Here is a 17,743-nt window from a genome sequence, read left to right on the forward strand (position 1 = left end):
GTTAAATTCTAAAATAAATTCAAGAAACGACCAGTGAGACTTTGTTATGTAGGTTATTTTAATATTTCAACGTGCGCCAATATACATCTATATCTTCATGAAAATTGCGCATTTGTAATCTTTTACGTTTCGCTCCTTATTTGCAAGTTCACTGTACTTCCATTGTTTACTCAGGGTTATGAAACAGTAAGGAGCTATCTTCTGCCGCCTAAAGAGCGTCAGTTCAAGTAAATCATGTCAGGAGATGTACAGCCAAGAAGGAGGAAAGATAAAAAGAAAAAAAAAGGTATGAAATAAAAATATTACTAACCACTATTTACTTTAAAAAATATACTCATAGAAGTACTTATTTCATCCTATAATTTCAGATGATTTGGGCGTAGAGGAGCCTCGTGGCACGGCAGCGACTCTTGGCGAGGGTGATGTCTTTATGCACTCTCAACATGATCATGGCACTGGTGGACATTGGTGTGCGAAAATAATATTTTTTTCTCTTTTGGCGGTACTGATTACACTTGTTGGATTGATTATACTAGAAAATAGAGGTCTCACTGAATGTAAGTATATTCATCATATTTTGATATTTCCTATTAAATTATTATAATTTTTTAATACAGTTATTTGAAAAATTAGACATTTAAAATAATAATGAACTCCCATATATATTTTATTAATTTAAATTGAAGTATAATTTTATAGTATCCTTCACTTATGTATGTATGTATGTATGTATATTACTTTATGTTCTGTAAAGTCATAATGAATTGTAACTTAAAAAAAACTGTTTTTGTTTTGCAGTGGAAGCCAACTCTGTTGAGTCACGATATTCTGGTGTTCTGGAAGGTTGGTTAGAAGATACTCCTGATGATGATCATCATGACGAACACACTTTAGAGTTAAAACACCCTGTAAGTATTCATCTTAACATTAACAGAGCCATAAATAATAATCATTAAATTTATAGTATAGCATAGTCATTATTCCTTTTTTTGTAAATTTAAATGCAATATATATAGTGAGATACCCTATATCAGAACAACAAATATTGTTTATTTCATTAGACTTTAATTTATTCTGATGCTTAAGAGACTGCTAGATAATTTTCATTTCAATTTTTTATCAAGATTCATCATCATTATTACCATTAATTAATATTTGAAAATTATAGGATTCACCAGCTACATTTGTTCTTGATCTGAGTATGTAGTGAGAAATTCTTTCTTGGTCAACAAACATCTGAACACTATTTTTGTTTTGTTTGTATCACTAATAATTTAGGATGATGAAATTGAAGAACATGATGAATCTGATCTTGAAGATGAAGAAGGGCACGATTTAGATGAAGAACATGAGGATCATGAAGATGATGAAGAGCACGAGGAGGACGAAGAAGAGGATGAAATTATTGACAGTAACGAAGTTGATGGTGACGATGAAGAGCATCAAGACGAAAAAGACGAAAACGAAGATGATAATGATGAAAGTGTAGAAAATTTAGATGAAACGGATGATGAGGTGTGAAAGTGGATTTATTTACCAATTAGATTTATTTAATATTATTTTAATTTGTACAGTTTTATATTTCATGCCTCCTAGCCTATCAATTCATATTAAAGACATATGAAAAGGCTTTTAATAATTTATTAGAATGTCAATGTTTTTCCCTAGTAAAGTATTGCAATGTTTTTACCTTAACCAGACTAATTAAGTTTTAATACACATATTTAAACAAATATACATTAAACAGGAGGTTGATGAGAAAATAGCTTACAGTCGATATAGTTATGACGAGCAGAAATATAATATTGATGATAACGATGATGATGACGAACAAATTAGTCGTGAAAGTCAAGAAATTGAAGAAGAAGACGATAAATTAAGTAAAGAAAACGATGATGACCAAAATGAGGATGGCTCTGATGATGAAGATAATCAGGATGACTCTGATGATGAAGATAATCAGGATGAACAAGATGATGAAGACGGACAGGATAATGATGAAAACTATATATATGGAAGAAATAAACAAGATGAATCTGCGGAACTTGATGAGGTGCAAATCAATAAATACTGAATGAAACTGCGTGATATTGAAAATTGTTAACAAAATCTTTTGATTTGATTGGCTACTAACGATTATAAAGCTTTGATTGTTACCAATTCTGGTAAAAAATCCTTTTATTCGTAATAAAGAACTAAATACTGTTACAGTTAATAATATTTGTATTTCGTTTTATATATTTATATAGAAGTATATGTTTTTTGTTAATTTTTATTCATAACAAATTTTATTTTGTTTTTATTTTTAGGTATGGCAATAATAACAATTTTTACTAGCAACTTTATTATTTGTACACATTTCAATGTGTTTCGTAAAGTTGTCAGCATGTTTGAAAGTAATTTAACTAGTTTTTATTACAGCTATAATATATTGGCAGATAGAATTACTGACAGAGACACTGTTATATTTATTAGATTCGTGACGAATGGTCTATATATTATATGTCATTGTTTATTCTAATAGAGTTTTTAGTTAATTAACAAATGTGAACATTAAGCACTTATTTGATTAATTAATATTAATTAAACAAAATTAACTCAACAATAAGAGTTTATTTAAAAAATATATAAGCTAATACAAACAATCTTTCTGTATAGGAAAATCTAGAACACGACGATGATGAGCCAGAGGATGAAGACGAGATAGAGAAAATCGAAAGGGAATTCAATGATGACGACGAGGGTTCGGAAGAAGTTCCACTCAAATCGTCTCATCATGACAAAGAAGATGAAGGTAAATTAATTGCATCTTGCATTAATTATGCATTAATCTTTATGAAACCGCTACATCTATGTTAACATTATTATAATTATCTAATGGCTAATGATAATGAGTGGATTACACATTTTTTTGCATATCGATAGTATCAATAGTATCGCTGCTACCAATAGTATTGCTAACAGAGAGCCAGCGATACTATCAATAGTATCGATAGTATTGATAAAAACGATACTATCTATAGTACTATCGATATCCTGAATAGTTTTAGAGGTCAACTATCGATAGTCAAACTATCGATAGTTCTGCAATGCTGCTGCACACAATACGAACTATATATTAGTAATGTTGTTAGTACCTTAGAAGTGGGCTGAAATATGTGCTCAGTAATATAATTCACATGATAATTTATGCTTTAGGACACAAATGCAGCTGTGGCGTTACATGCTACCAAACCCATATAGCATATAATGCTTTTAAATCTGATGCAATATTTAGTTGAATTATTCAATTTTCCGTCGGCATGTATTTGTTTTATTTGATGTCATGCAATAAACTATTTTTTCCCTTAAGCAAGTTTCTGCCCGGGGTAGCTAAATTTACGGAATTACTTCCATATAAAACGTTACGCTTCTCACCGTGAGACGGTTTGTCTTTAGCACACTTACGATGTGCCTAAGATGATGCTCATCGATAAAAATCTGAACGTAACTTAAGAAAACAATGTAATATATATTGGGTTAATGTTCTTTTACGTTTTGTCTTTAGATGTATCAAAAGAAGATGCTACACAAGAGGAAGATGAAGAGGACGAAGATTTCTTAGAGGCGGACGATGATGAACCACCCGTGGAGCGAATCACAACGCCACCGGCTGGGAAACCTTTTGTTGAGGTAGATTTGACAATTGTTTTTTGCACAGTATGTAAAATGCATGGAAAGGCGTAAAATTTATTTACGAATGCTGAAGCTCGTAGAATGATTTCCCGCCAACATATTTACATTAAAGCTCGTAGTGCTGGATTGAATGCGTGAAAAAAAAAACTATTCTATATATTTTGGAAACAACTTTTTGCTTTCGCTTTCCATTGCTGCTTTTAAGCTTTAGGTCCTATTTCGACATTAAAACTCTATCCTAACTTTATTCAATTTCTATATTCGTAAGTAAAACAAACGGGACAACATTATTATCTTCAATTCAATTCACTTTTATAGCTTTTAGTTATAACAAAGCACATATTATTTCGCCAATGACTCTCCATCGTGACATTGGCGAAATAATTACCTCTATGTCATTCGTGTCTACGAATGACATTGATCGGTACGGTTGAGCTAACAAACTTTATTCAATGTTGAAGACTAATATAATGGTATTTGACGACCTCCGTCGTCGAGTAGTGTATACACCGGTTTTCATGGGTACGCCACTCCGAGGTCTCGGGTTCGATTCCCGGTCGAGTTGATGTAGAAAAAGTTCATTAGTTTTCTATGTTGTCTTGGGTCTGGCTGTTTGCGGTACCGTCGTTACTTTTGATTTTCCATAACACAAGTGCTTTAGCTACTTACATTGGGATCAGAGTAATGTGTGTGTTGTCCACTATTTATTTATTTAATTTATTTATAGTAGTAGCAATTTCCTTGTTTATCCTTAAAATAGAACAACACAAACATTAAGAGTTAATAATGAGGTAAATTAAAAATAATTGTTAGTACTCTCTAAACTATATGTAATAAAATATAATACTCAATTGGACATTCACAATTTAATACATTATTATTTTGTTGTACACGTACAACGTGACGTGACGTGACGTACGTAACGTCATACTACTTACTTCCTAGTGTACGTTCTCAGCTTTGACCGTCTATCAACATATTATAATATAATCTATAATTCAACAGATAGAAGAAGAAACAATAGTAAAACCTATCGACACATTAGCCGAAGAAGAAGAGTATGAAAGGAAGCAAGAAGAATTGCGTAGAGAGGAGGCTGAAGCATCCCACAGTGAGTAAATTTCAATACTATTGCTTTCAGCTTTACTTTGAAACCACTAATAGTGCAGTCGTTGGAATAATACGCTCCTGACGTCTGTCACTCGGTAGTGACATTTGAATCACTTTAAAAAAAAACACGATACATAACCTTGTAACAGCGCATTATGGATTTAAAAATATAGTCTACTAGATTAATTAAAAATTCGATTTATATATTAACACATATATGCTTATGGAATGATATCGTTTTTAATGATCGTATTGTTTTGGTAGGACTACTAATATTTTTATCGTTAATTTCCACGCCGCTTCAAAGTTACATCGTCCATTTGCGGGACAGTCAGGAATGTATTCTCTCAGCGACCGGACATTAAACTTAATTCCTTGGAATAGTTTCCTACTAAAATTGATTTATTAAAATTATATGCTTGTATATTATTCTCCACTACGAGTAGTGTTCTAGAACATTAAAATAAAGTAATCTATTTAAAAAAAGTAATACGTTGATGCTTTTATACTTTCGAAAAATTCTGGATCTTTCTTTCTTGGCCCTATAAAAAATATTATGCTTCTTATGATTTCGACTAGAGTGGCCACATTCATAGCCTAGTAAGATGCACAGTATGCATTATTTAGTTTAAGTATGTGCGCAAATGAAGGTGTACTCTGATCCTTCACTTTGAAAGTTCTATGGACGGTAATGTAACACGACCGAAGAGAGATCGGGCGTCGGATCAATGGCATTATGTCCAAAGTAAGGGGGAAGTAATACCCAGTTTTGGATTTACCAGTAAGCTGATTAGGCTTGAGCCTAATAGCTGCCTCTCGCCGGCAGCATTCGACTGTAATGTAACAATCTTAGATTCGATTTTGATTTGAACTGCATTCGAGATATCTCCACTTATAAATACGAATGTAATTTGTCTGTCTGTTACGCTTTCACGGCTTTTTCCCTGAACTGAATTTGATGAAATTTGATATGAAGCTTAAACCATCATGAAAGAAAATAGGTTATTTTTTATTCCTAAAATTTACGACCGCCTTCCCCTAAAACGCGGCCAAAGCTGTGGGCCAAAAATGCTATAACAATATTTACTGAATAATAAAACAAACTAGAATAACTGTAGAGGTAAAAATTGTATAGCCTTCACTTGAGAAACGTACAAATCTATCTAATATTAAAAAAATATAGACAGAAAAATCTAGAAACTTTTCCAGTCCCTTTTTTTACCAACTAATAAAATTAATTAATTTACTTTAAATAGTGCATTAATTTTTAATTTTTCATATAAATCTTACACAACACTAACATTTTATGTTACCAGCATTGTAGAATTTTTACTATTAACAATTAAATGCATGTAGAATTTTAGCAATAAATTATTGTGTACTTTGTTAAATGTCACTGCATGGGTTGTGGCCTTCAATTATTTAATGATGTGTTTATATCTTTCAATATATATAAAAAATAGTTACCTACGTTTTAAGTCGATATAAAATATTTAAAATTTAACTGTCATAAATATTCAATAAAAATATATATATGATAAAAAGAGCTTTCTTTCATTTCAAACCTTACAAAATTCGTATAATTAATATAAATCTAAATTGTTAAAGAGGATTCGGTTACATCATCTATAATTCTATCAGCTGTGTTTATTATAAAGAGGATAGTTTTTTATTAAACATTACCAGAATTTTAAACTAAAATTGTATTATATAAATCATCAAACTTTCCATAGGTATAAATTAAACATTTTTAAGTAATATTTAAAAAAAAATCGCTTTCGAAATAAAAAGAACATCGTCAACGATAAAAGTAGTCGTATTATACGTGAAAAACGTTTTAACTAGATGCGTATCGAACACGAAAATATCATATCGTTCATTGTAGTTATTTCTCCCAACGCCCACGCGTTACAGATACATTACACACGCTTATTTGTGGCCACTGCAGCTTCAGCGGTGCACGTATGAATTATTTCATATATTTACATTCGAATACGCAAATATGAATTCTATAATCACGCTTGGTTTAGACTTATTCCGTGGCTTCGCTCGAATGGAAGGTAATCTTGAATGACGCTTTACGTAATACGCTGCATTCATAAGACAATGTAAATTCTTGAGACTTAGTCGTCGGGCGGTTTATTTCTTACTAGATCGAAGTAATTACAGCATTGCTTTCCAAGAATTTTATACGATTTTATGTGCTTGGTTGTATAAAAATTCATTCGTTTATTTTATATAACACAAATAGCTTAAATACCGTAACCTGACTCGGTTAAATTTATAAAAAAAATGCTTCTGAATTTGATAATAAATAGCATTCGGTATTTCCAACTTTTTTTCATAAAATATGTACTAAAAAGTTGAACTCTTTTAATAATAAATTATACAACGACTATTATTTTACTTCATACCTTTTTTTTTTATTTTTCATCTTATTTCATTTTTCGCTGTATTATATGTGATACATGTATACAAAAATAATGTAATACATTATTTTTTTTTTCTCCAAACATCAATAATTTGTATAATTTGCTGTTAGAATTGCGAGTTAGCCAGTCAATTGCTATGACAAGGGTCATACATCTTAGGTCCATGGGTAGTGGCGTATTTATTTACACATTTATTTATTAATAAGGAACTCCAGCAGAAGTACATATAAAATCGAAAAATACGAGCACAATACATAGTGTTGAACATAGTGTTGACGGTGGAAGGAGTGGTTGACTTGTTGCTCAATGGGCGAAGGTGGAAGGAAATTATCCGGTGGCTTATGTATCCGTATGCCTTTCTATGTTAAATAAAACAAGTGCTCTGAACACCTCGGCTGAGGTCGAGCATACACGACAGAGGTATTACTTAGCGTTATGGTTAAAGCGTGTGGCGCGTGTGTTGCAGTGTGGCTGAAGCTGGCGGTGGGCGGCGCGCTGCTCGCGGCCACGCACGCCGTGCTGCGGCGCGCCACGGCACGCGGTGCGTATCTACTTACCTCTAGCCATAAAACTAAGTAATGACCGCTCCGTCTGCACAAGTGGCGGATATCAGTTGATACTGATTGTTTCAATTAATTGTTTTACAAAAAAAATAAACCTTTTTTTCGAAATAAATCCATAAATCGTAGTTATACAATAAGCTTCCCATAATAGATGCCCCTGAACCGGAACCGGAAGAGCCTACAAGACAGGAGACGGCTCCTATGCCCGACCGAAGGATGACTCTTGTTTCTGAAGAACCGTCGACGTATGTAGCACAAAGGCAACCGCAACCAGCTCCACGTTCAATAAGTGACGAGCACATTTTCAAAAAACCGGCTCCTGTGGTAATGTCGGCACCAATAACGAAACAAGATATTGAACGAGAAGTAAACGAAAAAAAAACATTACGTGATCAGGAGGTAAGTAAATAACTTACAAATATAATATAAGTTTTGCTACTTAAAATAAATGCTCAGAAAACTATAATCATACCGACTTCTTATAAACTGCAAAATTTCTTTTAGATTCCAGAAGACAAAACAAAGGATGAAGAAGAAAAGGAGCTGTACAGTGATGATGAAGAAATCGAAGAAGAAGAAGAGGAGGAAGAAGAAGATATTGTTATCCCAACAAAAATAACTACCCAACAGAAGTCTCCGATTCTAAAGACAGAACATAAGGAAGAAGAATCAGAACCTGAAGAAGTTCCCGATGATGTCGAAATTATAGACGACGAACAAATTGAAGAAGAAGAAGAGGAGGAGGAACAAGATGATGAAGAAGAAATTTCTGATGTTGATGATACGGAATTGTTAAGTCGATTAGAAGCTAAATATGGTCGCCTCCCCGAACCGGAGAGACCCGGAAAACACAGTAAACATACGTTGTTAAAGTGTGTTCTTTGCTATGTAAAAAATGCGGTTTCTAGCACCAGCATGAACGAACTTTCCCTAATAATGTTTGAATTAGCATGACTAACAAAGTGTGAGTGAAATTAACTTTACTTAACAATATTTTATCATTTTATGTTGAAAATCCGTTAGTAACGTTTACGTCGTTTAACCAACTAAAATAGTTGATGTTACTTATCGTTTTCAAAACAAATATCAAAAAAATTTCACTAAAGTAGGCCACATACCAAAAATATATATTTCTTGTTCATTTTTAATTAATTTTCTTATTGTTCTCGAGGGTTAAGAGTTTTATCATTTACTATTTCTTTTTTACGAATACATTTTTAATCCTTCGATTACAGAGGAAGGTGGAAATAGTATAGAAGATGAATGGCCAGGTGAACCCAGCCAGTCGTACTGGCGCGAACAGCTTGACATCGCTGAAGAAGAACTACGCCAGGTAAGCCAAAGATGATATTGCAGGCCGTGACAAGACGGCACATGATGATCCATAATAACTAAATATGACCTCCATTAAATTTTTTTTTGAGATATAAGAACTCCTTAAAAAGTCATGCAAATCTCTCGTTGATTGTCATGATAGTCACGAATGAAAATATACAGGTAAAGTATTTTACTTTTTTATTTATTTTAAATAAAAGGTAATAGTCTCTATATATCTCAGTGGGTTCCAATTATGGTTGGATTTTTAACATTTATAGCATATATTAGCGAAACATTTAACATATATTAGCGAAAGTAAGTTTGTCTGATGGCTGTTGCTCTTTCACGGATAAACCACCGAACCTAATTTCTCTAAGAGAGGATATAGAATACTTTTTACGCCTAACAGCTGACGTCAAACGAAGCCGCGAGCGGCAACTATGTAGTTCCGTATGTATCACATATTAAATAGATGATAACGTAATTATTAGGATATTAGTAATAATGATAAGTTTTTAATAATTATTGCTTGGCCCCTTAACGAATCGTTTTAACCATTGTGTTTGTTTAGATCACCTAGTCCAAAACGAACACAATAACGAATCAAAACTTCCTATAGGCGATTTAAAATACGCGACAAGTAATGTCAAATCTACTTTGACATTAGTCGAGAATATAATCTTGTTTTTAAAAGATTTTCACTATGGATTCTCGGAAAACTGTTTTTTTAATGTCAGCGAAGTTGTTATCGGAACTTTGGAAGTTGAATTAAAATAGATATAAGTAGTTGACTGTAATAGTTTTGTATTAAAACAAATATATATTAATCGACAGCTATTAGCGGCGCTTCTAGCAAATCTCATGAAATTGGTAAAGTTAAGATTTGTTTATCTTTACTTCTTCGATTCGATTATACCCCTACATGTTTGTATATGGCAAAAACAACCAAAAAAACTTTTTAAATAAATCAGTAAAAAGTATATTTACAACGTAAGTGAAAAAAGATCATTTTATGTACTTTATTATTACGATTCGATTCTAGTTTTAATTGTTGGGGTATTCTACTATATTTCTGACTTCATTACTTGAGCACGCTTTCTCGCATGAAATTCACTCCCTCGATAGGTTTCGTGCATAACAGAATACTCCAACAATATAATTTAAAAGCAGATTTTTAATATATATTTGAGCATTAAATCGTAAAATATCATTCAATTCAATGGTTTATTCAACGAAATATATGAATTTTGTGATCGGAACACGAAACTTTACAAACTTTAACTAAAGAAACCTTTTATAATCCAACAAATTTTAATAGATTCCATGTTTTTTTTTTTTCAAATTTCAGGACTGGCTAGACTAACTATACTAATTTAAAGTTTCTTTGCTCGTTGTGCCATTTTTATCCCCTATAACTCATCGATATTTTTTTCGGTCGAGTTTTACGCCTGCACCCCGCGTGACGCTCCCCGAACAACATATCGGAGACTTCAATAGCTTAGATGTCCCCTACATATTAACATACATTTATAAAAACCTTTCGTTTCTGGTGACATTATAAAGTAACCACAATCCCGTACCCAAGTTTGACCAATCTTGAGCATTGACATGAGACGCTTCGTTGTGTGAACATTTGTGTGAGTGTTAATTACTAACATGTGGAGGGCGCGTGGGCGGCGTGCGAGCGGCGCGCGGCGGCGAGCGCGCTGGCCGACAGCGGCCGCGCGCGCTGGATCGCGGCGCGCGCGCTCGACGGCGCCGCCGAGGCGGGCAAGGACAACCGACTCCTCTCCAGGGCCATAGCCGCATACATACATCTTCTCAAAATGAACGAGCGTCTCTCGGATGCCAAGCTGCTGGAAGTTGCCCGTCGGGCCATAGATAGAATACAATTTAGAGGTGAGACTGCATGCAATTTTTTTTTGTTAAGATTCTCTTGTCTCAGGTATTTAAGTGTCTTAATAATTTCATGTCACGTTTCAATATTTTGATTTACAGGGACGTACCTGAGTGCTGAGCCTATTTACAGGCTTTTAATAAGAAGATTCCCTCACGATGTCAACCACAGGAACAATTTAACCGTTACCTTTCTAATGGCTAACAGGTAAATTCAGCACGAACGCTTTATATTTATAAATATAAAAATAAAATTATAGTATATTTGTACATATATTATGGTTCTACAGAGCCGACTTGGCAAGTGAGGTCCTTCAAGACACGCTCCGACTGTGGCCCAACGACCGCGTCGCTCTAGCCCATCACGGCTTCGTAATGAAGAACCACTACAACAACCTAGAGGAGGCGGTCGTCTACCTCCAGAGAGCGCTAGAGGACGACGCCGGCCCGCCCGACGCGGCGCGCTTCTACTACCACCTGGGAGACGCGCTGCTGCAGCTCGGCCGCCCGCATGACGCGCAGCTCGTGCACGCCCGTGCCGCCGCGCTCGGACACTTCCTGTCCGCCGCGCAGCGCTCCCTCTACAACGTGCCGCGCCTGCGGGGCCGGCCATGGTGGCCCGTCGAGGACACCCCGTACGCGGGCCTCGCGCGGGCGCTGGAGAGGTCGTGGCGGGACGTGCTTCGGGAGGGCGAGGAGGCCGGCGCGGCGTACGAGCGCGAGAAGGAGGGACTGATGGAGCGTGGCGAGTGGTCGCAGCTGGAGCTGTTCGTGCGCGGGCGCGAGGTGGGCGGGCGGTGCGCGCGCGCGCCCGTCACGTGCGCGCTCGTGCGCTCCGAACCGGCCGCCGCGGGCTGTCGGCGCGGCCAGGTCAAGTTCAGCGCCATGCGCGCCGGCACGCACGTGCGCGCGCACGTGGGGCCCACCAACTGCCGTCTGCGCCTGCACCTGGCGCTCAGCAACACGGACGGCACCTACATCCGCGTGCACAACGAGACCAGGTCCGTCTACTGTCGACGACTATAAGTTGACGATGGTTTCCATTGATATATACATCAAAAATGTTTTTTAAATTATTCCAAATTATTAATTTCAAATAACTATTTTTCCTATTTAATGCAACAAACATGGGCTTTGTTACAAATACAATAATACTATAAAGATGTCTACTGTGTCACTCTACTAATTTAACATTCTAAACATTATAACTTGAATAATATTTGATTTCAGACAGTGGCGCGTCGGTAAAACGTTCATATTTGACGATAGTTTCGAACACGAAGTCTGGCACAACGGAACTGGGACCCGTATCGTACTCATCGTCGACTTGTGGCATCCCGATCTAACCGCTGCAGAGAGGCGGCAACTCCCCGCAATTTGATGTACCAAACATATCTTTAAAAAACGGGCTATAATTATAATTAAAAAATTTACAATTCGTCTACTGAATGATATTTTATAATTTTTGACGATACAGTGAAGATTCGATATTTGCATCCGTAATAATTTAATTCTTATAATTAGTTATATGTGTATGTATGCCTGTAGTCATAACGCAACGGAGATCAAAGATGTTGATGATAATTATTTAGTATAAAACAATGTTTATGAAATAAGATGAAAGTGGAATCTCTCGAATATTTGAATCTATACTGTATTGACGTTTATATATTTGTAAATCATGATCATGCATTTCTCGTTCTATTATTTATTTTAAATAAATTCCGTATTATGTAAATATTTATATTATCAAATAAGGAATTATTTACTATAACTTGTAGAATATTTATATATTAGATATAGCACCTCAATCATCCTTTTTATTACTAACAATTAATTTAAAAATGTGTCTTTGCTGGTTGCTTATTCTTTGATATATATTAAAATTGTAATCATAAAATATAATTACAATGCTCGAATGTTTGTTTTTATTTAAATAAAAAATATAAATTTGATTGGATTATTTTATTTGGTATAAAACGTCAAGTTTTTTTAAAAACAATATAATTACCCTTACTCTAATAAAGCTCGTTTTGTATTTTACTTATAAATTATGGTCCAAATGTGATTTAGGAATGTAAAACTTATGTGTCTGACTAAAAATGTGTAAAAGTTTGTATAATTATTTGTGCATGTGTGTGTATAAATTTCTTAGAGACAAAAATTGCTTGTATATATCTTACAATCTCAGACTTATTTAAAATTGATATACTAATGGACGGCTTCATTTTTCAATGACTTTTTTAACAATTTTTATGAATTGATGAAATAATGAAATCATATAAAACTGGTTCAATGCATATTAAACATATTCTATTAAATATGAAAATTAAGAAATGGAAATCATATAAAAAAGTCTCCAGTAAAATAATTAAATATTAAAGTAAGTATGAAGTGATATGGCAAGTTAACTAGAAAGTAAAGAAAAATTCGTGACAAATTGATGTTCCAGTTACTGGTTAAAATTATGTCTTATACAATTGTGTGCGTGCTTCTTGTAATATTGTCACTCAGTGTATAGTCCACTCTTAACACAATGTCTTACAATAATACAATAACAATGCATGTAATTATTACATAACAAGAAAACAGATCTAATTACATAGATTTGTAATTTGAAAAAAATAGATACTTCTACCTTTTTGACTTCAACCAAAATTATTCTTACAACTTCCTGTTTTAATTTATAACTATATGTCACTAATATATTAAAGCTTATACTAAATAGTCATCAAGGAATGTATCTCATACAACAACGGCAACGACTTTAAAGAGATTCTAAAGTAAAACTAACATTAAAATAGGTAAATATAAAAATAATAGCTACTTAAGTCACATACGCATTAAACTTAACAATATAAAAGAAAAACATGCTACGAAGACTTGTTGTTAACATTGAGCCGCAAGTAGTAGGGGTCGTCGGCGGGCTGGTACACGGACTGGTAGGCGGGCGGGCCGGGCGCCTGCGGGGGCGGCTCCCACGCGCCGCCGTACGCGTACCCGCCGGCCTCGTACGACGGGGACTCGCAGGCCGCCGCGCCCTCGTAGCTCACCACGCCTTCGTACACGCGCCCGGTGCTGCCGTTCGGTTCGTTGTACGGCCCAACGACATCTCTACCCGTATTTTTGCATCGTCTAATTGTATCGCTCCTGGTACTGATCGTTGGGATAGATTCCATCGGCGGCGGTGGGTCATAGACTTCCTGGGAGCGCGTGATCGATTCCCGATCTAGCACGGGGTGGTACGAGGAGGGTCTAGTGCCGTGGAAGTTGGAGTATGACGAATGTGCAGAGGTGGGTCGCGACGGTCGAGATTCGTGTGGCAGAGACGCATTGGAGGATAAGTAACCGGCATTTCGATATGATCTACGTGATCTTCGTACGGATGAGCCGGCTCCCCTAGAACCTGAGCGACGTTTAACTCGGCGAGGTGTCATCGGTTTAAGAGAGCTTTCACTTACATTTGTTTCGGTGGGACTTAATTCTATGGTATAAACTGGGCGGCGAGATAATGTTCCTTTATCTGAAATAAATATAAGACAATACAAAAATGACTCTTAAAAAAAAGTAAAGTTAATGATTGCATATATTATTGGTCTAATTAATTAAAAAAAATGTGTAATGATAAAAAAGTTGTAATAAGAATAAACATACTTTATGGAGAACTACTCGAAAATAGCTCTTTATTAAGGAGTTAAATTTAAAAATAAAATGTAGTACATGCATGAAATATATTTATTTTAATCTTTAAAGAGTTATGTGTCTTTTCTATTGATATATTACTTTTTCTTACCTACAACTGTGTTATGTTTCTTAAAAGATCTATATGTTAATAAAATAGTGAGTGGCAATGCTGTAGCAGTGAGTGTTGCTGCCACTGCAGACTGTGCCATCTCTACATAATGCCATTGGAAAAAGCATCCTTCAACTCTTGCTGGCCTCCACGTACCGGGCCCATCGGCTTCACCCCAGACTGGTTGACATCCCCAGCCGTTCCCTTCCCACCAGCTAACACTTCCAGTCCCTAAGGATAACAATCCACTTTCCTACAATAAGACAAATGAATATAAATAACAATGTATACAAACAATATTTTAAACAGATATAGTTTACATAGCTTTTACTAATTTACAGTCTTCCCCCCTAATGTATACTAAATCTCATCATACACCTATGATAAAATAGAATATCAATATAAAATATTATGTTAGGATTAAATGAAACTTGATAAAGCAATTATTATTAAGCTGCATGCAGCAGATTAATAATTGTAATATGGTTTCATAACACTGGTCACATAAGTAATTTATTTTGTATTAGTATAAAGCTTTTAATCTAGCATTGAAACTATCACCAAATTAAACTTATTATTATTTCGTCACAATGAAATAATATACTAGAAGAACTCTCAAGGATAATGCTAATAGAATATATATGCTATAAATTATGGCCTTATCATGAAGTAATGATGTTATTGACGTTATATATATATCTTTATTACTCACCCTATTGAGAATTCCGAGATTCAAATAATAACAAATTAAAAATATATTCCACGTTAACCACATGAAACTCCATATTGCATACTGGAAAGATATAGTAATTTTCAAATTAAACTTATGAATCATAGTAGAACATGTAACAACTTTATTAACTTGAATCAACTTACTGCAAGAAGATACTTTGTAATATACTGTACAGCGCCAAATGATCCAAATATTATTAAAATAATGTTTATAAAATTTGCAATTATTGGTAACCACATGTATCCTAGGAAATCAAACACTTGTCTTTGTATTGTTACTATCTGGAACATAAAAAGAATACAAATATAAAACAAAATACTTTTACGAAGTAACAAAGAAGTTTATCAAATGCCCTAAAACTTTTTCTTTTGACTTTTGAGGTCACAACATAAGGTGTCTAGAAATACGTTTTTTTTTAAGTATAAATAATAATTTAATAGAATTCTAAAGCTAACATTGTCTTCATAATTTAAATAAAGTTTTTTAAATTCATGCACGAAACTTTTTAAAGTTTATTAGAAAATATGAATAACGAACCAATTCTAATATGCAAACAATTAATAACAATGTCCGAAGTCCACAAACAGCCATTGCCAAAACTTATACTAGTTTCATTTATGAAAATAATAATAAATCCATTGGGATTTTAATAAAATTTTCATTATATGCGAAAACAACGCTGCAACTTAATATGATAAATTTTGACTTAATGAGTGAAGTGACAGTCATATGCCAATAATTGCCATTGTTTTGCATAATATTTGTTTTACCTTATATCTATAAGTTAAATAGTTTTTTAAGTAATCAATAATAATTACATGAATGTAATAAATATATTTCTATATTTGTGATATTTTTTATCTATCGTGGTATTACGTATTAGATTTGTCCATAAAGAGCAAAAATATTTTTTATATAAAAAAATACGTATTAACTACTAAAAATACCCATATCAAGATACAATGTTTAATTTTCTTTTCGAAATTCTGATATCGTTAAATCTTAACTTTTATATACTATTTACTAAATCGATATAATATATATTGCAATTGGCAACCCAGAATGTGACTTGTATATTCGGAATTTGTGATTATTGATTTAGTAATTTGTAAAAGTCGCTCACCTGTCTAGTCGACCGGCATAACGTGTTGCGGCTTTATAGCAGTATTTTCTTAAATTTCTAGTCATAAAAAGAAAAGGTAAGTAACATGTTTATTAGCTTATAGGAAATGTTTTTTAATTCAATTGTCATAGAATTAAAATTTTGCAGTTGGAAATGGCTACTGAAACTTTAATTCCTCTGGAATCAAATCCCGAAGTTATGAATAAATTTCTTCAAAAACTTGGTGTGCCTAACAAATGGGGTATGGTAGACGTTATGGGATTGGAACCTGAAATGCTTTCCTGGGTGCCGAAACCTGTAATCGCTCTAACACTTCTCTTTCCTGTTTCTGATGCTTATGAGCAACATAAACAAAAAGAAGAGAATGATATTCTATCTAAAGGTCAAGAAGTATCTAGCAATCTTTTCTATATGAAACAAAACATAAGTAATGCATGCGGTACTGTAGCACTTGTGCATGGAGTTGCTAATAATACAGATCATATTCAGTTAAATGAAGGCCCTTTAAAGAAATTCTTAGACGAAGCCAAAGACCTCGATGCTGCTGCTAGAGGGACGCTATTGGAAAAAAGTGAAGGTATAATTAATGCTCATAAGGAGTTGGCTCTAGAAGGTCAAACTAATACTCCTAGTGCTGAAGATCCTGTCAACCATCATTTTATTACTTTCGTGCATAAAGATGGAGTTTTGTATGAATTAGATGGGCGGAAAGCTTTTCCAATTAATCATGGAAAAACAACACCGGATTCTATGTTAGAGGATGCATCAAAGATTTGTAAAGAATTTATGTCACGTGATCCCGATGAGGTCCGTTTTACTGTAGTTGCTTTAGCTGCATCTGAGTAAAATTTTAAAATGATGCTTTACTTAGAGCCTTTACTTGCAATGGTACAGTTAATACATGCTTTTACCATTGTGCTTTATGATCTTCAAACTTAAACAAAAATGTTTAGGTATTTTTATCAAATTCATATATTTGTATGCTGTGCAAGCCTTTTGTGATAATAAAAAACGTATTTATTTATAAATGTTTTATTTCTCATGTCTGTTTTTTATTACTTGATATCAATGATTATTTTAATAATTAAAATAAATTTTAAG

General features: G+C 34.0%; 3 protein-coding genes across 4 annotated transcripts; 2 read left to right on the plus strand and 1 right to left on the minus strand.

The window, feature by feature from the left end:
* The first annotated feature begins 54 nt into the window (after positions 1-54).
* Positions 55-12,730, plus strand: LOC125065642 (aspartyl/asparaginyl beta-hydroxylase). Its single transcript, XM_047673382.1, has 16 exons — positions 55-286; positions 369-557; positions 799-908; positions 1,279-1,515; positions 1,748-2,053; positions 2,659-2,794; positions 3,548-3,672; positions 4,681-4,786; positions 7,684-7,758; positions 7,932-8,179; positions 8,285-8,633; positions 9,016-9,113; positions 10,762-10,996; positions 11,096-11,201; positions 11,284-11,994; positions 12,224-12,730. Exons 1-16 carry the CDS (start codon positions 235-237, stop codon positions 12,372-12,374), a joined length of 3,234 nt encoding a protein of 1,077 aa, XP_047529338.1. The 5' UTR covers positions 55-234; the 3' UTR covers positions 12,375-12,730.
* Positions 12,731-12,982: 252 nt separating this feature from the next.
* LOC125077962 (sodium/potassium-transporting ATPase subunit beta-1-interacting protein 4) lies at positions 12,983-16,205 on the minus strand. The gene is made up of 5 exons (XM_047690100.1): positions 16,057-16,205; positions 15,663-15,800; positions 15,499-15,579; positions 14,787-15,039; positions 12,983-14,516 (listed from the first exon to the last, which is right to left on the minus strand). Exons 1-5 carry the CDS (start codon positions 16,108-16,110, stop codon positions 13,867-13,869), a joined length of 1,176 nt encoding a protein of 391 aa, XP_047546056.1. The 5' UTR covers positions 16,111-16,205; the 3' UTR covers positions 12,983-13,866.
* Positions 16,206-16,576: 371 nt separating this feature from the next.
* On the plus strand, positions 16,577-17,664 carry LOC125063908 (ubiquitin carboxyl-terminal hydrolase isozyme L3-like). Of its 2 annotated transcripts, none has more exons than XM_047670616.1 (2): positions 16,577-16,718; positions 16,774-17,664. In XM_047670616.1, the coding sequence occupies exon 2, from the start codon at positions 16,796-16,798 to the stop codon at positions 17,486-17,488; it is 693 nt and encodes a 230-aa protein (XP_047526572.1). In that variant the 5' UTR covers positions 16,577-16,718; positions 16,774-16,795; the 3' UTR covers positions 17,489-17,664. The 2 variants fall into 2 exon arrangements, with proteins under 2 accessions (XP_047526572.1, XP_047526563.1); XM_047670607.1 differs by having other exon boundaries at positions 16,790-17,664.
* Positions 17,665-17,743: the final 79 nt, after the last annotated feature.

The sequence above is a fragment of the Vanessa atalanta genome, chromosome 1, assembly GCF_905147765.1.
Source record: "Vanessa atalanta chromosome 1, ilVanAtal1.2, whole genome shotgun sequence".
Classification (NCBI taxonomy): domain Eukaryota; kingdom Metazoa; phylum Arthropoda; class Insecta; order Lepidoptera; family Nymphalidae; genus Vanessa; species Vanessa atalanta.

Excerpts from the sequence above, each read along its gene's own strand:
- LOC125063908 (XM_047670616.1), top strand. The coding sequence starts at position 16,796 with ATGGCTACTGAAACTTTAATTCCTCTGGAATCAAATCCCGAAGTTATG.
- LOC125077962 (XM_047690100.1), bottom strand. The coding sequence starts at position 16,110 with ATGGCTGTTTGTGGACTTCGGACATTGTTATTAATTGTTTGCATATTA. Across the intron at positions 15,801-16,056 it reads TTGTTTGCATATTAGAATTG|ATAGTAACAATACAAAGACA; the intron begins GTTCGTTATTCA and ends TTTATGTTCCAG. Across the intron at positions 14,517-14,786 it reads GAAACATAACACAGTTGTAG|ATAAAGGAACATTATCTCGC; the intron begins GTAAGAAAAAGT and ends TATTTATTTCAG.
- LOC125065642 (XM_047673382.1), top strand. The coding sequence starts at position 235 with ATGTCAGGAGATGTACAGCCAAGAAGGAGGAAAGATAAAAAGAAAAAA. Across the intron at positions 2,054-2,658 it reads AATCTGCGGAACTTGATGAG|GAAAATCTAGAACACGACGA; the intron begins GTGCAAATCAAT and ends CTTTCTGTATAG. Across the intron at positions 10,997-11,095 it reads AGATAGAATACAATTTAGAG|GGACGTACCTGAGTGCTGAG; the intron begins GTGAGACTGCAT and ends TTTGATTTACAG.